The 26,395-nt window shown below is 43.0% G+C and overlaps 1 protein-coding gene across 2 annotated transcripts in view; it reads left to right on the top strand.

Annotated features, from left to right (window-relative positions):
• The window catches only part of CMTM4 (CKLF like MARVEL transmembrane domain containing 4), a 30,614-nt gene extending 4,702 nt beyond the window's left edge, over nt 1-25,912 (top strand). Inside the window, exons 2-5 of one of the 2 annotated variants that reach the window (XM_040075057.1) lie at nt 14,751-14,927; nt 24,261-24,359; nt 25,245-25,414; nt 25,504-25,912. In XM_040075057.1, the coding sequence (XP_039930991.1) occupies nt 14,751-14,927; nt 24,261-24,359; nt 25,245-25,414; nt 25,504-25,657 (600 nt within the window). In that variant the 3' untranslated portion in view covers nt 25,658-25,912. Of the gene's footprint in view, nt 1-14,750; nt 14,928-24,260; nt 24,360-25,244 lie in introns of both variants that reach the window. The other variant, XM_040075056.2, reaches the window with a different exon arrangement.
• Nucleotides 25,913-26,395: the final 483 nt, after the last annotated feature.

Here is a 26,395-nt window from a genome sequence, read left to right as displayed (position 1 = left end):
GGTGCAGCGAAGAAAACAAAATTCAAAAGCCAGCAATGCATGCCTACATGGGTAATAAGACTATTGGGAATTCTCATTGTTAATTATATTAGAAAATTAGAGTAATAACGTTTATGTTCCAAGGAATAAGCTAGTTGCTGACTATTAGAATCTGGTCGAAAGCCATTCTGAGGTGTTCAGTAATCTCAGAATTAGTTACCGTTGCCTTCTTGTGTCTTGAGCTCAGCATCTCAGCTGGAGGGGAGGATTAGCTGGAGCCCCCAAGCTCGCCCCTGTGTGTGATGTGGCACATCTGGGGGCCTGTCTGACTTGCCTGCTCCCTTGCCCCTGCCCTGGCTGTGATTCTGGGCTGGGAATGGGTGGCTGGAGCAGGAGCCAGGTGGCTCCCAGGCAGCTCCATCTGTAAGTCAGGGAGGTTACCGGGGGACCGCTGGATCGGTGTGAGCGAGGGGAGATTGCTTTTGCATTGTTTGTTGAGAAGTTTAGGGTTCTGTCTGTGGGGCGTTAATTCAATTCCAGGGAGTTAACAGAGGGCAGAGGGTGAGCTTCTGAGTGGGGTCACAGCAGTCAGGCCGTCAGTCCCGGTGGCAAGCACTCGGTGCTCCTGGTGAAAAGCAGAGCACTTCAGGAGACACCCCAGCCTCAGAGAGAACTTTGGGTCCCCAGCAGCCCTGTACCTGCCGTTTTTATTCATAGGTGACGGATTCGCCTTAAGGTTTTGTTCTCTTCATTTATTCTGCACTTTGGAGGGATAGGAGCCTTCCTCCTCCTCATTGTGGATGTAGTTTGAGCAATTTGTAGCTCTTGGTTCCTGTGTTTCTGCTGCCACTTGCTCTGAGTGCTCATGACCCCTTGTGCCCTCAGCCAGCCCTGTTGCTGCTGTTGGAGGACAGGGAGGTTTGGACAGTGCTGGACGAAGGGCTCTGTGCCCTCTGTGCCCCGTGTGCCGGCCGGGCCGGGCTCTCAGCAGCCCAGCCTGAGCAGGGCTGGCCTTTGGGCTGGCTCCCACCGCTCTGAGCCACGGCACTTTTCCAGACGCTTCTCCTCTCTCATCCCAGGATCACACTGGCAACTTATAGTCATTCTCTGATGAACTGAATCATCCATCTTTTTATTCTCTTATACTCTCCAGAGAATGAATGTATGTTACTGTAAGAAAGCATTGTGATTTATTTTTTTTTTTGTGTCATGTGCTGAACTTTGATTTTTGGGGGCATCTGTAGCTTGTTCAGAAGATGATGAGTATCACAGCAGATACTGGTGATCTCTGGTATTTGGTCTTAGAAAAAGGCTGTTATCATATCATATTGAGAGGATCAAATTTGTAATGCACCAATATGCTTACAAATCCTCTTCAGGTGTCTCTTCAGTGCCTCTGAAACTCTTAATTTTTCTTCAAAAAGATTTCTCTTTAGAGGTTGCAGATCTACGTTGCTGTGTGGTGATGTTTTTATCCTAACATTTACTGTGGAAGAGTAATATAACTCTGTTTAGCTTTGCCTTTTATTTTTCCTATGAACAACTAAAGAAATGACTGTGGCTGTCTTCCCGCAGAAAGGTAAGTAGGTTTTGGTTTCTTTCATGGTGTCTCTTTAACTACCATCTGGCCATGGGATCATATCCTCCTGCCAGTAAATTCCAAATTCCTGTTAATAATTTCCTCTTAAGATGGTGGATAGTTTTTAAATTCTGATTTCAGAAGAAATTCCTACAATGTCTGTACTAAGTATGCTGTATTTTTTTTCCCTTCCATTATGAACCAGTGTAATGGTAATAGATACGCTGCATATTGGGGATTAGGTTTGTTCCTCTTTGCCTTAAAGAATTTTTCCCCATAAGTTGCTAAGAGGCAGAGTGCTGGTGCTTAGATGGTGTTTGACCAATACAAAAGACATCAGGAGGGGGAAGATCACAGAGTTTTGGGGCAGGAAAAGGACAGGACTGGGGGGGGGCTGGGGGTTCTGTTTGCTCTCAGCATTAGAGAGGATGGCCAGGCTGCTGCTGGCTGTGGGAGGAGTCCACTGTCGACAGAAAGTCCGGCCCTGGGAGATCTCCCATCATCTATCTGCTGGTGTGCCCAGGAATTCTGAGCTCCTTCTCCTGCCCTGCTGGAGCTGGGCCAGCCCTGCCCAGGAGTCGCAGTTTCTTCAGCACTGCCCCCTTTGCCGGGACACCCCCTGCCTGCCTGGGACATCTGCCCTGCCTGCCAGGACATCCTGCCTTTGCAGCACCAGCCCCGGAGCTTCCACCCTTCCAGCTCGGTGCTCTCGGGGTCCCAAGGGATCAGACTGCCCCGGGCTTTGGGAGACAAAGCCCCTCGAGGTTCCTGGTTCTGTTTATTACTAATGCTGGAGTTGTTGTTGTTTGTTTGCCTTGTTATACTTACTAGTAAAGAACTGTTATTCTTTTCCCCATACTTCTGCCTGAAAAGCTTCTTTAATCTTCTAAATTATAATAACTTGGAGGGAAGGGATTGGAATTCCCATTCCTAGAGAGGCCCCACCCCTCCCTAGTAGATACCTGTCTTCCAGACCAAGACACTGCACTAATTAGTTCTCACGGTATTAATAATTGGAAAGCTTGGAAATAAGAAACATTACTTCTTGTAATGTTTTTGGTGATATTTTTTTGTTGATGAGGGTCCCTAGTGATTTAATTATCATCTGGAGATAAGAAGACAAGGACTAGAAATTTAAGAGGTTGTGTTTTTCTTGTAACATAATCAGTGTTGGAGGAATCTGTTACTTCTGTTGAGAGTTAGTGCATTGTTTTGTCAAATCAACTTGCATACTTTTCAGTAGCCATCATCATCCTGTGCTCAAAATTGCATTTAATCAAAATCTCTCTTGATTCAGGACCTCAGCAAATAATTTTGTACTGAAATTTTGAATACAAAGAAAACCAAATACACAATGAAGAGACATCTTGATGCGTAGAATGTTAGCTTCTATATTTTTCAAATCCTGTTTAGTATATAAATTCCATACAGAGTGTTAATTAACTCTCTTCACATTTGGTCAGATAAACAATCCCTTTAGGCCTGAAATTCAAGGACACCCTACAGCCTCAGGCCCTGAAAAGTATAGACAAAAGTGAATTGGGGCGGTGGGGGGCAAACCCAGGGGAATATGGCTCCATTACCTGAAGCTGTAATTGGGGGATTAACCCCTGATATATAAATGGACCAAACTTATAATTGTCTGAAAAACTGGTCACCATTGTCCATCTTGGGTGCAGACCCTCTTGGAGGCTTCTGACTGGTGTACCTGTTCAAGGTCTTTAATAAATAACCACTTTTATTCTCTTAACCTTGCCTAGCCTCTGTTCCAGGGAGCCACTCCGAGGCATCCTCTTAACAATGGGTCAGCTGCTGTTCTGTAGTGCTAAAGTCGCCATTTATTAGAGCTGCAATTAAAAATACATTCTTATTTTTTTAAAAAAGTCACCTAATTCTCAGATGATTTGTGTAGTTGCTTCCAATACATGGAAGTAATGTTTAGGTTTCCCTGGAACTTGTACGGTCAGCTCCAGAATATGGGAGGAGGGAAGCAAAAGCTGGATAACACCAACCTGTTGTGGAATAGATGTAAGAACATCCAGCCACGAGTAGAGAAAAGATGGGTCAGAAATATTGCTGACAATGGGCAGAGGTCCTAGAGCTGGTGTAGCTCTCCCCCAGAGGGGGGGGGCCACTCACAGTCCACAGTGGGGGTTCAGGTGAGCAGAGATCCTCTGATGTTTTAATCTCACCGTGTGCAAATTAAACTGGGAACTATACTCAGAGTATCAGATTCCTGACTATGATGCTTAATGAACTGTAATTAAGGCTCTGGTTTGTAATGCCTTAGCTTGTGGAAGAATATGATGCCTTTTCACCCAGACTAGTGTTCCAGTATCCAGATAAATTTCTGTTAATACCTAACTTGATACTCAGGTGGTGATACTTGCACGTCTTTAGATTTTCTTTAGCTCGTATGTTCCCAGGGTGTTGAGGCTGCAGGTGAGCTGACCTGGCTGGGATGGTTTGCTTCATTCGGGAGAGCCTGCAAGCCCAGCGGTGCCAGTGAGGAGGAGCATGTCCTGTGCCGCGTCTGAGTTGCACAAGGTACTGCTTCTGCTGTGACTTTCACTGAAGCTATCCCAGGATGTTTTCAAATGCTGTAAATCTGCCAGTGATACAGCACTACTCAAAACAGGTCTGGCAATTTTCTTCCAAATTATTTTATGAATTGACTACAACCGTTTCCATATTAGGAATTTTCTGTGCTTTTGTACGTTTTTAAACTGAAATGCTTGTGACAAGAAGGCAACGAGCATGGTGGGGAATATTATTAAATGCTTAAGTTGTCCATGTCTTTAACAATCTGTAGTAACTTTTTTCTCAGGAAATTATTTTTCATGCTAGAAGGTGATGCTGCCTCTTGAATGTTGTGAATAGATTAATTAGGTATTTGATCACACACTCTTCTAAAAGAAACTAATTGTTGCATTTAATGCTTAGAAACTTTATCTAATGTAGACGAGAGTTTCTGTTAAACATAGTGATATTTAAAGTTGAGATGCTGGTGTGGTTAGTAACGTTCCTGAAGTGCTTTGGGAGCAGTGCAGCTGCACCGTCGCAGGCTGGCGTGCAGCCCCTGGTGTGCAGGGTGGTGCCGGAGGTGGGGGCAGCGCTGCAGGGGCCCTGTGCTGCTCACAGCATTTTCCAGGCTGTAGGCTGAGGCTGCTGCAGCCTGGGGCATGGCTGCTCTCCACTTAAAAAAAATCCCGGGATTTGCAGTTAGGCAATGGCATCTGGGGGCTCTGCTGCTTTGGTGGAGTTACTCCTGCATCCCTTGTGTCAGCCGGTCCGAGCAGCGTTCCCTGGCACAGCTGGCAGTGCTCTGCGTGTCCTGGCCACATCTCTTGTTTTAATGTTCTCTTTCACCAGGATGTCTGCGCTCTTTTTGCCTTTTAAGGCATGGCATCTAAGGGGGCCTTCGGGTTACCGTCCTGGGAATGTTGGGATTGCAAGGACATTTTGCACCATTTCCTCTAAACAAAAACAAACCCAAAAAATTTCAGTGGATTCCGTAGGACTACTTTAAGTTCTTCACTGTTTTCTCATTAAAATTCTTCTCTTGTTTTAATATTTGTGGTATGTTTGATGTTTACTCATAATTGGGATTAAATGGGATTTTAAAAGATAACAGACTGATTCTGATAGTGATAAAATAGAACTTTCAGTTTTTAAAAAGCCAAACAGGCTAGTTAAACTAGAGGCTGTGCAGACCAAATACTTGACAATTGTTATGATTATACCTTTACTTCTTAAAACTAATAAATCACTTAATTTATCTGTTTGTTACCGGATTTACAGTACTGTGTTTTAATATTGTTTTGACTAGCCAGGTTTCCAGCACAGGCTGGCCTCTGAACATGGATGGGAACATGAACCAGTTCAGAAGTGTTGATTTTTCTCTTTTTTAGAAGCTGCATAGAGAATTCTCATAAGTGAAGCAATAGGGATTTTTGTACTTTATTTAAAAACCGTGCAAATGTGATCTCAGTAATGTGCTGTATTCCAGCAGTGTGTGTGTGCAACCCCAAGACAAGAACAGGGCAGCTATATCTGCTCATTTTGTTTAAATAGCAAAGATATGATAGGCTCTGCATTCTTACAGCTTGACTTAATGGAAATGGCCAGGAAGTGGAGAGGAGAGCAGACTTCAGCCTTGCTGGGAGGTTGGGGAGGGAAAGGTGCTGGGAGGTACCTGCTGAGCTAGGTGTTACTAACAACCCATGAATGCTGATACAGAACTGGTGACTGTTGACTTCAGTGACACTAACTATTAAATTAGTCTGTAAGCCTGACGGGCTTTGGCATTGATTTTTAAGGAAGGTTTTATTTCCCTCTTTGGTGCCCGAAAGTGAGGCTTGCTAACAGAGCAGTTGAACTGGATTTATTCTCCATTTTGTTACCTGTAGCTGGTTTTTACTCTGTGTTACTGTTGTGGTAAAGCCTGCATGAGTAGGACTATAGCAGTAAATGGGGCTCATGGGAAATATTTTATTCTCCCTTCTTCCCCCACTACTTGCAGCTGGCAGTGGCTGAAGAAGATGCAGATGACTCAGTGCATACAGAATTACATTCAGTGTGGCACCAAAGAAATGCATGATGGTTTCTTTGACCTATTTTTGCCTGTCTCGTTGAAGAATGTGATATGCAAGTGCTGGTCAGATTGTGATAAAATTGGACTTGAAGAAACCTAGCTGGATAGTACTGCTGTTTAAGATTTTCCACTCAGCGTTGGTGAGTGCTTTAATTATGGTTTTTATCGGCACCCTGGAGCCCTGTTCTGGGGTCTGGGCACACTGCAGTGGTTTGTTTGCAGAGTTCCCTGGGCTGGTGGCCTGTCTCTCCCTGCTCCTCTGGGGCAGGCAGGGGGACACTGAGGCTCCTTGAGAGAATTGTACTGCCTGACCTTGGTGAGCTGCAGCTGCCTTGAGGAACCTGCCTTGAGGAACCTGCCCTATCTGGCACCAGGGAGCATCGTTACCACACCAGCTTGTCCTGCCTGGGAATTGGAGATGGCTGTATAAACTCTGCTTGCAGACACTGCCAGAATGAGCATGAGACAATGAATGGGAAAATTAAGCCTCAGGTATCAGGATTTGGTGAAAAAGGGCTGAAGAACCATCTACCTCCCTTAGTTTTTCTGTTTGATGACGCTCACTGTAGCCATTGGCATAATTAATGTACTGTAGATACAGAATAAACCTTTCCATTTATGAGTTGTTCACTGGGTTGTTCAGGAATGAAGTGATTAATGGAGAATATGAATGGGAAAGTTAGACATGTGAGACTCTGTGTTGGGATTTTGTTCATTATTGTCTTGAAAGATCTGCTGCTTATGAAAATATTTTGATTTGTGCTACACAAGAATTAGAGTTTCTGGGGACTGGAGGCACAGGTTCCTGTGGAGAGAAATTGGTGGGAGAAGCCAGTTATGTTTTGCATGTTTTGTTTGCCTTTGTTAAAAGCATGGCTCTCTGCATGGTCTTCAAATGAACCTTCCTCTAGGGTGGGGTTGCTAAAAAGCTTTTGATGGGCTTTTCTTTATGGGACAGGTGGCATACTACATTAATTTTTGTCTAGTCTGGAAGGTTTGTTTGAATCTCATTCAGATTTCAGTGGGGAAATACCATGTGCCTAAAACAAAAAACTCCTTGCAATGTGCCTTGGCTTCAGATGCTGTTCAGTGGTTCTTTTTGTCATCTGCTTGTTGGATAAAACCTAAAATACATCTAAATCAGACTTTTTAAGGGGGGCGAGTCATTGTTTTTGTTTTCGTAGGAAGAACTGATTTTATTTTATCTGTCAAAACCTACAGTGTGTTTAATGGTACTTGAACTGGAATTGGTTTTGCATTTATCTCTCAGATAAGAATGTTGGTTGTATAAGTGTGTTCAAGCAATAACAAAAGTCTGCTAATGCAGTTAGCAGGAAATAAGTCACCACATCTTGTCTGCAGCTTTTTTTTTTTGTTGTTCTAGATTCTATGATTAAGTTCACTTTAAAAATTGATGCATTTCTGTTTTAGCCAGTTGAGAATTTGTTCTGTTCACTGTAGTTCAGCTTTTTTTTTTTTTTTTTTTTTTTTGTAGAATAAGCATTAGTTTTGATGCCATAAATGTTTCAAAACAAATACCATTCTGTTGTTGATTTTGAGTGTTGATTACCCTCACTCTAAAATATGCCCCTTTCTCCTAATACACCATCAAAACGTTTCAGGCCTCAGCAGTATGTTCCGTATTTAGGATTAGTCTTTTGCCTAAATTGAGAAGGGGAAGTCAGCTGAATCTTAGGGTTATAGAAAACTGCTAGAGGTGGCAAAAGATCAGCTGATTTAGTAAAGATTCGACAGTATTTAATGCGCTGAAGTTTTGCCACATTACAGCCAAAAGTGAACTAAGAAATAATAAAAACTTTGCAGCTCCATGTAAAACACTAGAGGTGCAATGATGATCTGAAACTCATATTTTCTGCTTTTGTTCCTACTGTCACTACCCAAAGCAGATCAGAGGTGACTTGGGAGGCCTGGTTGAATTTCTCTGGGTTTGTTTGATTGTATTTGTGCCATCAGAGCACAAGTTAGTTTATTTGGGTGCTGAGTCACTGGTGGTGCTTAAGCTTCCCTCAGGTAAGTGTTGTTTTCCTAAACTTTCTGTCTTGCAGGAAAAGTTTAATGCTCCTTTGTAATTTAAGGCCCCTTGCAGCCTCTTACCAGAGTTAATAACAGTTTTCATGGAGTCTTGAGGATGCAGACCAGAGGCAGGCGGGAAATCAGTCATTTTTTGCTTAGGGTAAAAGATGTTTTCCTCCTGGAGGAGCAGGACTGTGTTTGAGCCATATGATCCCAAATATTCATATCTGTGCCAGCTGTTTTAGATGTGGGAAATGCATGTGCTTTGCAAGGAATGAGACCAGCTTCATTTCATGCATAAAGTTGGGACTGCTGGGCCAAGTAAATGAGAACAATAAATCTAGGTTTTAATTCAAGAAGGTTCAATGTCTTCAGATACTTTAAGCGGTGTAAAAGCAATATTTTCTTTCCTATTTTGTGCATGTGTATTCTGCTGTACCATTAATTTAAACAGTCTGGATGTAAAAATGTCTTGCTAGTGTGACATTTTTACTAAAATTCTGTGGGTATTTTTCAGGCAGAAAAAATGCTGACCATTTTGTGGGTTTTTGGAAACCATGCGTAATTATGTCATTTAACCACACAATAAGGCTTTCTGTGGTAATATTTTAGATAAACAGGAAAACTAATTTTTTACTTTGTTTTCATTGCAGAACTGTCTTTTTTTTTTTAAATTTTGAATGCAAAGTTCTTTGATTTTTTTTTCCCTCAAAAATATAACACAACGTATTCTGAAATGGAAAATACACCATTAGCAACCTCCTAAAAGTTCTTTTTCAGCGTCGGTACCTGACACAGCACATTTTCTCCATTTTGGGGAAATACAGTGTTTTATGTCTGATGTGCCTGTGTTGCCAAGATAGTGATGTAAATATGAGCCATTTATATAGCCCTGAGGCAGATGATTTCTTCATTAAGGGCCCTTCTCCAGGGGAATTTGCAGGAAAGTTGAGATGAATGCAATAATGGTAGGAGGCAGATGTGGCTGACTCCAAGGACATTGGATCCCAGAGCAGAGGCTCTCTCTCCGGAATTCCGTGGTCCTAATTTGTGGTGGCTCCATGGAGCTGCTCTGGGGGCTCAGTGCCGTTTGGTGCAGAAGTTACCTCGGCAGTGCCGCGCACCCCAGGCAGTAACATTTGTCACTTTATTCAGCTTGCCAATTTATTCAAGGCTAAAAGCACAAAATGGCATAATTGGGAAGCACATCTCATATTTAATCCTCCGCTTGGGGCTTTTTCCTCCTGCCTGTGAGATGTGGCGGGGGGAAATGGGGGATGAAGGGCAGGGAATGCTCTGTCACAGCCCTGGAGGTGCATTGCACGCGCTGGCAGAGCCAGACCTTTCCTCAGCTTACCCTGAGCATACCTTGTTCCTTCTGAGCCTGCTTTGTTGACCAGATTCTTACAAGAGACCTGGTGTTCCTGCAGGTAGCCTGGGATACCTCTGCATGGACCTGAGCATCCAGAATTAGAGATACTTCCATCATGATAAAGTTGCGTTTTAATGCAGTATTCACTGTACTTACTTTAAGAAAAGTGGAAGTAGAAAAGAAATCAAAAGCAACTGCTAAAAAGAGAAAGATTAGTAGTAAAAGAGGGCTATACTAAATTTAGGGTGTTGGAGGAATTAGAGTGGAATAGAAAACTCTCCAAAGTACTCGGTGCAGAGAAAAACAGATGAAAATATTTGTTTTGTCTGTCAGAGAAAACTTTCTCTCTTGCTTCAGCCAGAGAAAACTGTTGCTGTGTTATTTGTAAGAGAGAGCAGTAATTCATGTAAGAGGAGATTTCCACCACATTCAACTTCTCATTTTTCCTTGGTAAACCAACATTGAAATGTCTGCTTGTGGAAAAACTTGTCAAATCTCATCACCCTAAACTATGGAAAGATGTGTGATTTGAAAGTGGGGGTTCCCTCCTGTGTTGGACAAATGTCATGGTATATTTTGTATCCGAGACCTGTGCTCTGATACAATGCCATTCCCCTGGTTTTCTGGGGTTTTTTAGCTTGTCTTGGAACTGCAGTTGTGGGAGGCAGAAGCAGGATTCTGGGTTTTGAGTGTTTTGAAGCGTGGACTGAGCTTTAACAGCTGGGGAGTTGGTTTTTTCTCTGTAGCTCTGTGTCTCAGTCACCTGGAACAGTGCAAACCTGGATGGAGCATGGAGGCTTCCCAGGAGGGCTGGAAGATCTTGATCTTTATTTCCTCTTCCCGGGAGAGTGTGTGTAGGCTACATGGAAGGGCAAGGCACCAGTTGTATCTGGAATGTGAGCTGTGGCAGGGAAAAGAGCCAAGAAAGCTCTGGAGAAGGGACTTGGCTGCAGTCTGCAGTGGGACACTCACTGCTTCACGGCCGTGCCAGCCAAGGATGTTCTGTGTTAATTCACTGCCTCATTTATGTACATGGCCTCCTAAGTTATTTATTTCATACATTAAAAAACACAAAGATAATGAATGTTAGCACATGGTTGGGGTTTTTTTAATGAACCCTACCATTGGATGAGCCATGGCCTTTGAGAAGCAGCTTTGGTTCATGTGGCTGTGTCTTGGTTTAGGAAGACAGGTGTCTGCCAGCGACAACTGGAGTTTTCTTTGGAATGGAGAATGTAAACCCCCTCCCTCCAAATTATTATAATTTTGCAATTAAGGCTTTCAGGCAAAGATTTGGGAATAGGAATAACAGTTCTTTACTAGGAATATTAAAAATAAAAGTGTAGTAGTACAAAAAACCAAGCAAACAAACAAACAAGCAAAAAAATCCTAGACACCCTGACCAAGTCAGAAATACAACCTGGCACCTTGTTGGTCAGGGTATTGGAAACAGTCCAAATAAATCCTCCTTGAGAAACAGATGTGGTTCTGTTGGAATAGAGATGATCCCGTAGAAAAGGGTCCAGTGGTGGTGAGATGGGTCCAGTCTTCCTCCAGAAATCCAGTGGAAAACAGGATCCCTGGTGTTGTGACTCAGTTTTTATCTAGGTAGGAATGGTTGGCTCCTCCCACTGGGTGGAGCATCTCCCAATGGATGATGGAATTGTATCAGTCTGCAGTGAGCCTCCATGGCCCATGAACAGCAGATATCCCCTGCAGGGAGGATGGGTCCTGGAAGAGATAAGGAACACTGCCCCAGCTGGTTTTAACAACTTTCCCATTAACAGAAGGCACCCGTCCCCTCTGCCCTGGAGTTATGAGGAATGGGTTATACAAGAGATAAAGAAAACACCTCCCCAACCGGTTTCAACAGATGGAAAAAATAGAATTTTTTTTTTTTTTTTTTTTTTTTGGTTACATAACCCACGACAGGCGGCATTTGCACAACACTTTAAAGCTCACTGAGTAAGTCATGGGGCTGTGGAATCAACCCCATGTATTTCACTTTCATTTCATGTATTCTGAGTAGTTTGCTTTCAAAGAAAGAAACTAAGTATATTTTATAGAAGTTTCATATAACTTGTAACTACAAGTTGGAATTATGTTTATGGCAGGTTTATAAATGTGTAGGACAAGATTATCCTGACGTTTAAAAGAGAATATATTTTGTATTGAGGACTGAGATTTCTATTATGATTAGGAAAAGGGAAATTTCTGTAAGAGAACAGATCTTTTTCTGATGTAGTGGTTAATGTGGATTTCTTTTTTTGTCATGTCTGTGCTGTGAGACAGGGGTGGCAGGTAGCAGGAGGGTATCATCTGTAGCACTGGCAGCGTGTAGAGTCTTTGAGAAGGAGGACATATATTTTTATTGCAAGAAAAATAGTAACAGATTTAGCTGCAATCTTATTAGAAGTACCAAAGAGTTAGAAATAAATTGTGTGCATGGGAGTATTGTCCTTTTCCTGTGTCCCTCCATCGGACAGGGATGCAATTGAGGTTTTCTCCCAGCCTGTCTGATGAATTTATCAGCAGACTTGGGCTGCCACACCCCAGGCCACTGGACTGCTGCTGCACATCCTCAACTGATGGCACATCTTTACTTGCATTTAAAATGCTTTGGGTTAAGTCAGGCCTAAGTGTGCACAGCTAATGCTTTTTTCTTAGAAGGGTGTGTCACAGGTAAATGTATTTTATAGTTCCTTAAGGGATGAAATGAAATCTAAATGTGGAGTTGTTTGGGAGTTTATTAATTCTGGATTTAAGAATATGTAAATAACACAAGATTATTTGAGTTCATTGCTCCAAGTGCCTCTTCAGTACATGATTAATTTCCAGTGCTGTTGCAGGAAACTCTTTGGTCTCTTTTGAGCTTTGGCAGCCAAGATGGGTGTGTAGGTCTTGAAGAAGCAGTGCTGCCTGGTGTGGAGAAGAGTCAGTGTAAAAGTTTATCAACCAAACACTGGAGTTGTTGCACAGCACGACAACTGATGTGCCAGAGATTTTGGCTCCTTCAGCCTAATGTTGGTGGCACAATTCAGAGTTGTTCATGTTTTGAGAAGATGAATGGGGCTTGTGCTACGGTATTTCTAGAAAATATTGCAGAACCATATCTTTTAAAAGAAAAAAAATTACAAGTGTCATAATATATTAAAAATAGTGGCAAGAAAAATAGAAACTTTATTACATTGGAAAATCCAGAAGCAGAAATTTTGCTGGCTAACATTTAGCATTAATATGCGATGTTGATCCTTCTTGAAAAAGCAAAGATTATTTTTTAAAGCTTTTTTTTTTTAATTGCATGGTCATCTTCAGTTTTGAGGCTTGTGTTTTCAGAGAAGGTGAACTTCATTACATGCTAATACCTTCCAATGAGGCTGTGTCTGATCAGTATTTTTTTTTTTTTGTATGTGTGTCATTGCTGAAATCATACTTTGATTCTGCTTTGATTCTGAATATTCCGTTTCGCACATGATCTTTCTTTCGGAAGCTAAAAGATAAAACCTGAAGTGTTTAATCACTGGATATCTATTGAGAATTTGTTTGATATGAATTTGCCTGCTCTGTTAGCTGACAAAAATTAGTGTAACATCTGCTCTCTTTAATGAACGTGTGCTACGTGAACTGTGAGAGGTTTTCCAACAAAGCGTCAGGTTTTTTATTAAAGTAGCTTTGCTGAGCTTTAATCTGGTTTTAAATTTACATTTTCTGCTGTATTCTGAGGTATGTGGCAAGTGAACGTGAGGGGTATTGTCCTTTTCTTAGAATTACTGCTCAGGTTAGCGTAAAAAAATTTTTCTTGGTGACTTCTTTCAAAATCCTTTTTCTTAATTTTGCAAGTTTTGTTGTGGGACGCAAAGACAAACCAATGGATGAAGCATAAAAAGTGCTTGAAGGCAGTGTATCTGCAGAACATTGAAACTGGCAAAGAAGGATTTAACAGAAATCGGTTTTTATCCTGGCTTCTGTCAATATTCTGAACTAACATTTGTGCAAAACATTCAGATTCTTGAATATTTGGCTCTGAGGAAAGTATCTCCCTTAGTTCCTCATCCTCAGATTGAAGTGCTTACTGCAGCCTCGATAGAATTTTGCGGCGCAGCAAGAAGAGAATCCTTTTTAAAAAATATCAGTGCGTGGATGGGGGTGGTTGTCCTGAAAACCAAAGCAAAACACTCTTCAGGCCTTCCTTGCTTGTCCTGAAAAAGCAAAAACCCCAACAAAACAACAAAACCCCCCAAACCATCCATGGAGCTGCTTGGCTTGTGTCAGTTGTGTTTGAGGAGGGATCCCTCGCATGCAGATGCGGTGTGCCCGTGGTGTGCCCATGGGTGGCAGCTCTCCCTGCTGCCTGATACTGGGCTCTGGCGGGGGATATTTTAGTTTTGGCCACTGGGCAGACTGTGTTCAAGTACAGTGAGTGTCAGGGTTTTATCCTAAACAGTGAGTTCAACCCTTGTTGAATTCAGAGTGCACACGTGTTAACTCTTCCAGTAAATCCTCTGAATTTATCCCTCTATCATTATCCCAGTTCCACGGTTGTGTTTGCAGCACCAGGGGATTTTCCTTCATATCTGCTTGTTTTATTATGCTATAAGCGAATGATTAAATACGTTTTAATATGAAATACAGTGTACTGATGATGATAAATGTGAAAAAGGCAGGCAGTTTTGGACACTGATAGAAATCCTGAATCTATTCTATTTTGAGTCGATTTAGAACTCAGTTGGTAATGAATTTAAGTAATAATCTTTATTGAAATGTCTTTCACAATCACACAACATTAATACTCTGTAATTCCGCTTGAAGTTGACAAACGCATTCCATCTTCTAGTTTTGGAATAGTGTCTCATGAGTAAAAAATGGAATGAAATGTTTGGGGTGCTGTTTGCATGTTAAGCCAGCAGCCCGCAGGGGTTTCATTCTTTTTGGGGTGTCTTGGTCATTTTGATGTTAGGGTCCTTGTAATTTTGCTCAAATGTTCTTAGTTGAATGGGACAAATCCAGAAAATCTTACATTACTCTGCTTTTGTTTTTGCTCCCTAGACAGTGCCCTGTTGTAAACTGAAATCACACATTCCTGAGTGTAAACCGATCATGTTCCCAATGGAAATTTCAGGAATACTTGTGGCTACTTTCAAAATGTGGAAATCTACTTATTTTTTTTTTTTTCCACTTGTTTTTCTTCCCAGCTTTTGGCATTGACCGCGTTCATCTGCATCGAGACCATCATGGAATGCTCCCCTTGCGAGGGCCTTTATTTCTTTGAGTTTGTCAGCTGCAGTGCACTGGTGGTTACCGGAGCTCTCCTGCTTCTCTTCAGTCTGAACCTTCACACAAGAATACCCCAGATCAACTGGAATCTTACTGTAAGTTCATCCGAATTCTCACTCCGTTAAAAATAGACGCAAATCTGGTTTAAGTTTGGTCTCTGGGCTTTGCTTTCTCCTGCTGTTTAATATTGTGCACGAGAGTTCTTTATGCTGAGTAAAGTGTACATTTTGCTTGTATTTATTTTGAATGCTAACAGCAGAATGAGCTGTGAAATGTAGCAAGAGTAAACTACACTAAATAGAACTAAAATTGTGTTCTGTGGTAGGTTGTCTTTGGGAGGACAAACTTCCTGCTAACGCCAGCAATTTTACACTTTGTGGATGAAGTGGATAAAAATGCAGCCTGTAGTTATTTAACTTTGACAGATGCTGTATTTACAACAGCCCGTTGTTCTCTCTTAACCTGGGGTTTTTTTTCTATTAGGACACATTTGCTACATGTATTTTCTTATATAAACTAGTACAATCATTGGGCAGTAGTGTAGAAAATTAAGTGCTTTCTGTGAAAATCTGGTGTTTTGTATTTCCTGCACACCTAACTATTAAACACTGACTGGCGATGCCTAATGTGTTCTCAGATACGAGGAGTTTTAGGAAGAGAACTGCTGGCGGTGCACATTCCTTTTGTACAAGTCTCTATTTTGGTGCTGTATTCTGAATTAAACTTTCAGACTGGGTTGCATAAACACAGGTCACCAAATCAACTCAGTCACTCAGACATGTTAAGTCATTCTTAGCAAAAGATAGGTCAGCTTCAAGGACAGTATTTATACCAACTTCTTTGGACAATACAGATACAATTGTGCCAGTGTTCTGTTTTATGTTATAACAGTAATTTTGCAAGTACTGTCGGAGTCCCAGAGGTTTTTAGGCTTCTGTGTGATTAATACATTACTTTTTTTTTTTTTTTTTTTTTTTTTTTTAGATGTTGCAGTTTGCTTAGTTTCCCAGCCTAAATGACTTGTTTAAATTGAGACTGGAATGTGGAGTTAGATGATCCTTTCTACCCTGAGGCTGCATAGTTAATTGATGAACTCCTTCTAGGAGTGCTTGGTAGATAGATTAGATGTTCTGCAAGCTGTGGGTGAACTGTCCACAAATTATCCCTTTGTGGTGGCATCAGTTGTGTCTGCATAGCACCTGTTAGGAGATATTTTGGGGAAGGGGTGGGGTAAAAATCTAATCAGTTGTGCTTTGGGTTTTTTTGTTTTGTTTTATAAAGATACTTTGGGTTTTGAGCAGTGGTCGTGCTTTGCATCCCCTGCCTAAACAGCATTGGAGCAACATTGGAGATCAGCCCAAGGGCCCATGGAATACACTGCAGTGCTTTGCTTTAGTTCATACTGCCAGATCCAGAGGCAGGAGGGGTTTGCCATGATCTCCCAAGCCTCGTTCTCTTAGCTGTGTGCTGAAGATGAAATGCTTCTCCCGTCCTTTTACCAGAGTTCTTCAGGAGTGAGATGGGGAACTGGCAGCTTGTGTCTTCCATGAACCTATGAGACCATCCTTCTTCCTGGCTTTTCTTACAGATTTCAGCGTCTGATTATATTTGATTTTTATTTATGCTTATTTGATTTTTAACAAACAGCTGGGACTGTTCCTCTGACAGGAGTGAGGGAGTACCTTCATTGTTCAGAATGCTTGGGACCATTCTGTGATTCTACAGCTGTTCCTGCTCCTGCAAGTACAGTGTGAGATCAAAGGCTGCTGATAAAACACCTGTGGGATATTACTTTGGCCAAGTTAGTAGGAAATTTAAGAATGTACGGTTCTGGCTGATTTTTTTTTTCTCTTTTGCTTATTTTGGCATTTTATTCTTTGCAATTTAAATGTATGTTCATACATGATTTGCCTCTTTCAATATTTATTACTTCCCTGTGTTTTGATGGTTGCTTTTATATTTTTGCAGCCGCTGTATATGACGCAGTTACTACAAGAGTTGCTTTCTGAACAAGAGTCTTTCACATCCCTGAGTGCTTTCAGAGGAAATCACTCCTGCTTATGTATAAATTCATCAAGATACATGCATTTAAATACATATATGTCTTTACAATGCATATTTCCCTTATGGAAAGTGTCAAACATTGCTTTTAGAAGCTGTGTGAGAAGAAGAGGCTGTTGCAGTGCTTGAAGAAATTTAATCAACTTAAATTTAGGAAGAAATCTTTCATTGAAAGATCTCTAGGAACCATTGAAAACATTTGCTTTCAAATGATCCTGTGTATTAGAAAGTACCTGGCCATCAGCTGCTCTTGTCCAACACAGGATTGTTTCCTTTAAAAGTTCATTAATATTCAAATTCTTTCCAATGTGTTGTGGATATTGGCAGATGTCCCCTTTCCCTGGCTGGAATGAAAATGTGGATCAGTACAGACTAGGATCTAACCAGATAAACTAAATTATTTTTAAATATATATTTTTAGCCATTTGGGGAAAAGAGATTTGCTTGGATCCTGATTAGAGACTTGCCAGTCATCTTCATACTTTACATGTAAACATGTAAGAAACAGGGAGCAGGTGGGGGCAGCGAAGAGCCTTGTCTGGGTGTGTTGGAGAGAGGCTGGTTTGTTCCAGCAAGATGAAAGAACAGCCCCTCGTCTGTGTTGTGCAGCACTATCAATATTATGCAAAAATGCAAAAGCTGGGGAACCTGTCAGTTGAAATTTCCATTTCCTTTAGTCTCACAGCTCAAAGGGAGCCCATTCTGCAGGGAGACAGGAGTGGCCCAGGGAAATGGGGAACACAGCAGCTCCTGCTCCACCAGGAGCTCAGGCACGTTTGCTTTCAGAGACAGCTGATGAGCTTTGTTATAGTTTTGTCTTTGTCTAAATTATCCTTTTTTCTAAAATTCATGATTTACGTTCTCATGTGATGTGCAGGGAGAGCTGAAGTCTGGTATCCAAGGGGTGAGCGTGAGCAGGCCCTGTAGGAGCAGGGCTGGGCAGGAAAGGTGCTGGAGTCCTGGGGCTGTGCTGGGACTGGGATCTGCTGCCCAGGGCTGTGCTGGGACTGGGATCCTGCACTGGGATCTGCTGCCCAGGGCTGTGCTGGGACTGGGATCCTGCACTGGGATCTGCTGCCCAGGGCTGTGCTGGGACTGGGATCCTGCACTGGGATCTGCTGCCCAGGGCTGTGCTGGGACTGGGATCCTGCACTGGGATCCTGCACTGGGATCTGCTGCCCAGGGCTGTGCTGGGACTGGGATCCTCTCTCCTGCTCAGGGAGACACCTCAGTGGTGCCAAGGAGCTGGGAACGCTGGAATTTGGCAGTGTCCCTTGGATGGGAGTTGGTGTGACAAGGGAAACCTGATTATCTGAGTACCAATGTAAATCATTGCATGATCAGCCAGCAGAATGAGCTATTTGTCTGTGTGTAGAAAAAAACCCACACCAACTTCCAAGACATTTTGGGCATTGATTTTTTGTTTTAAATTATTTTCTTGAAGCACTCACTGGAGTTGTGGTAGTTTTTTTGGGGACTCCAGTTCTGACTGCAGAGCTTTTCAGCTTAGAGCAGCTCAGAAGTGAGGCAGAGAGCACAGCATAAAATGAGAGTTCCACTGGGCTGGACTCAGTCCCAGGGAAGCACCAGAGAGCAAAGAGGACCCAGGTGTGTGTGTTAGAACACACAGACCAGCTGGGGAGTTCTGTGCTGCCTGAACATTGATTTCATCATCTCTGCAGGGTTGGGTGTTTGTCATTGTTGCAGCAGTGAAAATTCATGTGCAAAGCAACTGACACTTGAAGGAGTTGGCAGAAAATTTTATGTGGTGCCTCAATGACAAACTGTCCTGTGGCAGCCTTGCCTCTGCGGAGTGTAATCACAAAGCTGTAGTTCAAAGGCCTTCACAGGGCAATCTTGATTTTTACTTCTATTTTTAATTTATTTTTTCCCCCTTCTATTTTGAACAAAGATCTTGCTTTCCTTAGCTGCTGAATGAAAAATTATGTCAGTCATCCTCGACCTTTATGTTTACTGCTCCCAAAATAGCAGCACCTATTAAGGATAAAAATGAACATTTTATAAGTTTGAAAACAATTGTTAGAATTAAATTCCTCTGGGCTCTTCATGGACTGTTCTCATTTGGTGCATGGCGTAAATGTTACTCTGTAATAAAGACAGTCTTAAATTTTAAATACAAGAAACATCATATATTTTGGTAGTTATTGCAGGTGCAGTCTATTGCTTTGTGACAGTAACTTTCTGAAATTTATGTTCATGCGTTCTTCTGTTGGGGAAGCAGTGCTTATGTGAATCTTGTGTTTACCTAGGTAACTAAGTATATGAGTGGAAAAAGAGATGGCAATTAATGCTTGAACGGTTAATTTGGCTCTTTCTACCTAGCACTTACTATTGCTGGATGAACCATTGTTTTCATTTTTAATTGTAGTGCAAAACACTCAAACAGTGTTTAATAACAGAACAAAATTCTGGGAGTTTGACCAGAGATGCTTGGTTTAAAGGACTGTTTGTAACCTTCTACGTGATAGCTTCATCTAGAAGCAAGGAAAGATGTTCCCAAACCTTGCAAATAAACTACTGCTTGGAGGAAAAATTAAGGTCATTGTACCAAAAAAATTAAAATAATAATTAAAAAAATACTAATAACCACACTGTCCCCCCCTTCCCCTAACAAACAAACCAGCAAACCCAAACAAAACTGAAAGGAAGTGTTACTTTGGGTTCTGTCTTCTGTGGAAGATAAATCATGACACCAGCATGTCACTGACTTCTGTCACCCTTTTTGGCAAAGTCAGGCTGTTAACATGCAGGCTTTTCTTCCTGAGTACATTAGTTTAGCCACTCTAATCTCCATCTAGATGTAAACGTTCGGATTTCAGAAAGCAAATGACAAGAGCTACCACCAGTTTAAATGTCCTATCTCTGTTTACACGGGTGTCAGCTGCAATACGGCGCTGTCTGCCTTTTAAAGAGTACCTGGTCACTTGAGCAGGGTGACGTACAGGATAAAGAAGCTGGGCAGGAATTTTGATTGAATGATTCTTAAAAGCTTGTGTGATGTTGTGGGCAGCTATGGATAAAGATGTGTGGATGTTACTGAAGCCTCTGAGCCTCAGAAGCAGCTCCTGGTGATGGCCCAGCCTGAAAGGCTGAGCAGCAGCGTGCAAGATTTCAGGAGCGATTTGGTGGCAGTTGCCAATCTGTTAACAGAGCTCTCATTTGTAGCACCAGTTCAGCTTTTCCATCCTCATTAATCCAGGAGCTGTACCTGCCTGGACCCTTGAAAACAAGAGTGTGGGATGGTCACAGAATCATGGAATGGGGCTTCCCACCTTCACAGCAGAATCAGCAGAACAAAAGCTGATTTGCCCTCTTCTAGCATAAAAACATTTATCTTGGCATAAGCCCATCTTCATCCACGAGTTACAACACCTCCTCTGCCTTGTCTTCCCCCTGAGTGGGACAGAGAGCAAATCCATGGCCTTGGCTCTTCTCCCTTGGACTGACAGAACCACTGGGGACTGAACAGAATAACTTGCAAATAAGCTAGCAAGTGACCAGAAGTCAAATTTGTTCATTTGCAATCATTTTGGTAAGAAGAGAGGAAGCAGCAGCAGCCTGGAGTGGCTTTGATTCAGCACAAAGATTTGATTCTGTTATGGATGGCAGCTCTGTACAGTATTTTATGGCACTGCATACTGTCTCGTGAGGTTGCTGTAATTTCAGCAGAAATTCTTCTACCTCTGTGATGTAGTTTTACTTTGTGTATAAATATAATAGCAAGAACTTAGCTCCATCATGGCCAGATTTGAAGCAGCTCGTCTTTTTTCAATTAGTTTATTCTTCTTATTGTCACAATTATTCATTTTCTCTTACATGGAAAAAACTTGCAATATTTTAGGGAGTGTCCTCTGCTTCTTGCTGTAGTTTGTTTTATTTCTCCTCTTACTTCAACCAAAACTGTTGGGTTTTTTTAGCTTGTCTTATCTTTCTGCTCTAAGCAGCAGCTCCCACATTTTGGATTAAGGACCTGCACTGCACAGTGCATCTGTGATGTTAACCATTACATGTGTGTATGGCAATGTTAGTGCTGTCATTGCTCCTTAAGCTCCAAACAGTTTGCTCTGGGGGTATAAAATCATTTTCATTTTAGCTTTTACAAAAACCAGCCTTATCATATGAATGTGAATCGGTTGTTAATTACATTAGAAAGGTTTGACCTAAACAGGGAAAATGAAGTTGCAGAGATGAATAAATTGGAGCCTCAAGATAGAATCACTTCTTTAGATTTAAGTTGTTGAATTCTCTGTATGGAATTTGATATTCTTTGTAAAAAGTAAACTAGAATAAAATGCCAGTGATGATGTCAAGTTCCTGATGTGCTTCTATCGAAGTACATTAGAAAAAGCATTGGCAGTTTAATTTCAGCAGGATTTTGTATTTTACAGCTTGAAAGAAGCCTTCAGGTCCATTTGTAGTGTGGAGCTGGTGATAAATGTGTCATGTTGTGGGCAGGCCTGGCCCTCTTGCTTACACTGGGCTCCTTTGGGAAGGTCCCCACGGGGACAGGTTCGAAATGTCAGTTCAACAGGATTAATTAATGAGCACATCTGACCCCATAAATCACAGACCGTCACGTGCCATCCATGTAGTCTTTAAGTATGGTACTAAGGAAGTACAAAATGTGTGTGTCTGAAAAAGCATAACCTGGATTATAAGTGGAAGGGTAGAATATTGAATACATCTTTGGCTGCTTGTTCTGATGGTTAGGTCTCCTATAGTTATTTAGAATATTGAATATGACTTCTGCCTTAACTTGGCATCTATTGATTTTGTTTTGCTGTTAATTTTGTTGGCTTTCTGATGTTAAGCTTTTAAAACAACCAGTATTTTTAATTGTTTGAACACCGGTGTCTTCACGTACACAGCTCAATGTCTTTAATATTCAGAGCTGTTTAGGTTCTTTTGAGTCACACTGTGAGAAATTTTCTCCTCCTTTCAATAACTTCTGTGGCTCTTCTTTGTACCCTGTCCAATTTTTTAACATTCTTTTAAAAATGTGGATACTGGAACAGGATGCAGCATTCCATTGTCCCTTGCAAAGGTAAGATAACTTCCTGTCGTGTCCATATGTCCAAAGGAGTGCAAAAGTGATTTTTCTCCCTTTTTGGTCATGGCAGCACCTCTCGAGATGCTTGCCTGCAGTAATTACTAAGTACTTCTGAATTATTTCTTCTAGGATTTTGTCTCTGTTCTGCAGGTCCTTCCTGTAGATACCAGATGTACTTTGGTAGTAAAATACACAACTTGACCTTGAGTTGAATTAATTTATATATTTTTAATTATCCAAGAGCTGCCCTCTCCTCAGTATTTAGTTTCGCCATTCTTGGTGACGTACATTTACATAGAGACTTGGTGGAAGTGTCGAAGGTTTGTGCAGCTGAGAACCACAGCTCATGCTGGCAATTGCAGGAGCACAGTTAGAGCTGTCAGCTCAGAGCTGCAGAGGGGAAACTCTTGGAGAAGTTGTGTAGTGCCATGTATTTTCTAATACCTCTATTTATATAACGTTTAAACTTTATCTTTGCAAAGCAAAAGTTAAGTAATTAAAGCCGCAAAAGCTAGTTAATAGAATTTGGATTTGTTTGATCATCTGTCAGGTAGCATCTATCTCAGTGAGCTTGAGCAGGGATAAAAAAAAAAATCTCCATATGCAGGCAGGTGAAAAAAAGGTAGGAATTTGTGAGACCCACAATTTGCTTCTGTTTCTGTGCTATTTGATTAGAGTTTGGGTCTGACTGGGTTAATGACATCTGGACATGGGAGTGGCCATGAGCCATGGGAGCCTCTCTGATTCCTTGGGAAAGTCCCTGTTTGAGATGAGGATCAGGCCACGGTGGTGCCTCATGCAGTCTGGACACTCAGTTTTGATAACCAGCTGTTGCTGAGTCAGTAGCCTTAAAATAGATTTTGTGTGAATTTCTGTGAATAACACACTGCCAGAACCTTCCATTTCTGCAGTTACTTTCTGCAGCGTTCTGTAATCGTGGCTGGGAAAAGAGATGTTTTGGGGCTGGCTGGGTGGCACTGTTCCCTTCAAAGCCCTTGTGCTGTGTAACTGGAACATAGCTGTGGGATTCATACCCAGCACAGGAAGTTTAGAGTTATGTCTTAAGTCTTCTAAGCCTCACTTCTCATTGCACTTCACGAGATGCACTTTGGGGAAAAAAGAATTATTAAGAAAATGGAAAAAGTGAAGGAGCTGTAACAGGAAGTGAGCTTGCCTTGCATACGGGGGAAGAGAGTCAAGTAGAACAGATTGTCCTTGAATTCTAATTATTGTGATTATTTTTATATGCTGGGAGTTGTCATGCTCACTGTGGTTTTGTTTTGTGTGTTTATTTTTTTTTTTTACCTCCAGCCTGTAAGTTGCACAGCAATCTTGAATGAAGGTTTTCTTTCCATCCCTTCTGTCTATGATAGTACTCACTTTTCACTGATTTGATGTTTGTGCTGAATTGTCCTTTCTTGGTCCCTCCACCCTGACCTCATCTGTTCATTCCTGGTAGTTTTGTGGTTTGGGAATGGTGTTCCCCAATTTAGCAGGAGTGTGCAGACACTGCAGCGTCCATACACATCAGATGTGAAAGCTGTCCTGATAGCACACTGAACACCTTGTCTGAATGAATGTAGACTTGGTTTCTTCTATTGTTTACACCCTTGAATATTTTTTTCCCTTGAGTCTGATCAGTTAATCTTGTATTGATGTAATAATTTTAGTACAAATAGCTGCCATTCAGATTTCTCCCTTTGGTTGCAGTGACTGTTAAGGACCCTGTGTGAGGTGAGGCAGGGCAGCATCACCATCTGAACACCAGTGACGTGTGCAGCACATGCGACAGGAGTTGCGTGGAGCAAGTTGTTTTTCTTTGCCTGGAGCAAAGCAGTTTTCCCTGAGCTTGTTGCTGTGCATGTTCTAAAATGTCTGCTTGAAACATCAGTTTGATGCAATAAATAGGTAAAAATCTCTGTTCTTTTACTGCTGGCAGCTGTTACTCCCAGAAGTGGCACAGGACATGGAGTTTTGTTCAATGCAGGCCTCAAGGAAAGGGTAGGAAAGTGTGTGGGCAGGGCAGGAGCTCTGCTGGGATGTGAGGAGCAGGGGTTCAGCCAGCCAGGCTGGTTCACCCTGCTGTCAGGGGTGATGTGCCAGGGCTGCAGGGTGCTCTGGGTGCTGTGGGACTGCAGCTCACACTCCTGCTGGTCCTGTGGGACCCCTGGGAAACTGCACAGGGACTGGCAAAGGGTTGCCAGTCCTTGCTGCACTTCTCGTTCCAGCCTTCTGTGTCATCCCTTCTGATAAAGCAAACATCATTTAGTAATGCTACTGAATTTATTTTTTTTAGGATCTGGTCAACACTGGACTCAGCACTTTCTTCTTTTTCATTGCCTCTGTAGTACTGGCTGCTTTAAACCATAAAACTGGAGCAGAAATTGCTGCTGTGGTAAGAATTTAAACTTTTTTATATCTGACTCTTGTATTAAAATTAACTTCTGCTCATTGATTGAATACACCTGTTGCCTTTGCCATCACAATTTACTTCTGCTTTCACAATTTGCTATGAGACAGTTCTTACTTCAAGAGTGTTAACATCCTTGGAACTTTGTCTGAAGGCTTAAGGCAAGAACAGCAGAAAAATGGCTTCCAGAGAACACTTTACAGTTGAACTTGCCTTTCTCTTTGGTGCCTTACATGATCCTGCTCTATGTTGAAAGCCTATGGAAAAGATAGAGCCAAAAAGTCAGAAGGAACTGAAGCTGCTTACACATAATTTGCTGAGTTCTTGCTCAGTACAGATGATTTTTTTGTTCTGTGGAGTGAGTGTAGTAGCACTTCAGGGTTTTAAATCTACAACAGTGAGTTTGAACAAATTAATTTTGTGCGTGAGTTGGTGACCACTTACTATTTTTATTTTTTTTTCTTTGTAACCCGGTTCTTAAAATCACATGAGTTCTGCAGAAGCATAGAGAAAAAACTGCAAAGCAGCTGCTTCTCCAGGCTGATGCTCTGGACTTGTCACTTTTTGTGGGCACCCTGAGGAATAAACGAGCTTTTGGATGAAGAGCTGCTTTCTTTACAAGAGGAATTAATTGTCATTGGATTTAATTGTCATGTTGGTAGTCAGAGAACTCTGTTTTCTGGGATCATTGATCTTAGCCACTTCTGCAGATTCTCCGGTTCGTTGAGAAGAAAAACGTAATTTCCCAGGCCACGACGATTTGTCGGTGCAAATAACGTAGGAAACCGATCTCCTGAGGACTTTGCTGCGAAGCTACTTTACTTCTCGTTTTCCAAACTCGTCTGTGACAACTCTTTGTGCTCCTCGCAGGTGTTTGGTTTCCTGGCAGTGGCAGTGTACGCTGTGAACACGTTTCTGGCGGTTCAGAAGTGGCGGGTGAGCAGCAGGCAGCAGAGCGGCCGGCAGAGCAGCGACTACATCCGCGCTCGGACAGAGTCCCGGGAGGTGGTGCACCGCCCCGAGATCCAGCGCCTGGACGCGTGAGACCCACCCTCAGATGGGACTGAAAGGGAAACAAGCGCTCGGCTCCCTCTCGGAATAAGGGGTTTTGCTTTATTTAAGGAGGAAGAGGCGGATCCGAGGGTGGCGCGGGATGCCCAGCCCTGCTCGTGTGCAGAGATGCCTTGAGCCAGAAGCTGCTGTCGCGGAGGCAGAAAACGTTGGTCGTTCAAAAGGAAGATCCCCTCCAGACCTCCACATCCACACGTGCATATATTATATAGCTGGTAGATTATGTAATATATGTCTGCGCTGAGGCGTGTCGTCGTTTTGGATTAACCGCGCGGCCGTTTCCTTCCCTCCGCGTGGATCCGCTGTTCCTGCACGCGCCCCAGAGACAGAGCAGCCCTGCCCTGGCTGAGGGAGGAGGGGCATCCACAGAGCAGACGGGAGCCCCGGCTGTGCCCCGGCGCCGGGGGCACTCAGCAATAACTCAGCCAGCGTGGCCCGTCCATCCCAAACTGTCTGTGTGTCCTCCCGCTCCCTCCGCGCGCGGCTCTGCCCTGCCTGCGTGCTGGAGCGCTGCCGCGTGTTCCCGTGGGTGCCGCGTGCTCCCGTGGGTGCCGCGTGTTCCCGTGGGTGCCGCGTGCTCCCGTGGGTGCCGCGTGCTCCCGTGGGTGCCGCGTGTTCCCGTGGGTGCCGCGTGCTCCCGTGGGTGCCGCGTGTTCCCGTGGGTGCCGCGTGCTCCCGTGGGTGCCGCGTGCTCCCGTGGGTGCCACGTGTTCCCGTGGGTGCCGCGTGTTCCCGTGGGTGCCGCGTGCTCCCGTGGGTGCCGCGTGTTCCCGTGGGTGCCGCGTGTTCCCGTGGGTGCCGCGTGCTCCCGTGGGTGCCGCGTGCTCCCGTGGGTGCCGCGTGTTCCCGTGGGTGCCGCGTGCTCCCGTGGGTGCCGCGTGTTCCCGTGGGTGCCGCGTGCTCCCGTGGGTGCCGCGTGTTCCCGTGGGTGCCGCGTGTTCCCGTGGGTG

The sequence above is a fragment of the Hirundo rustica genome, chromosome 11 (genome assembly GCF_015227805.2).
Source record: "Hirundo rustica isolate bHirRus1 chromosome 11, bHirRus1.pri.v3, whole genome shotgun sequence".
NCBI lineage: Eukaryota > Metazoa > Chordata > Aves > Passeriformes > Hirundinidae > Hirundo > Hirundo rustica.
Note: the sequence above shows the minus strand (reverse complement) of the source record. Positions and strands in the feature narration are given on the sequence as shown.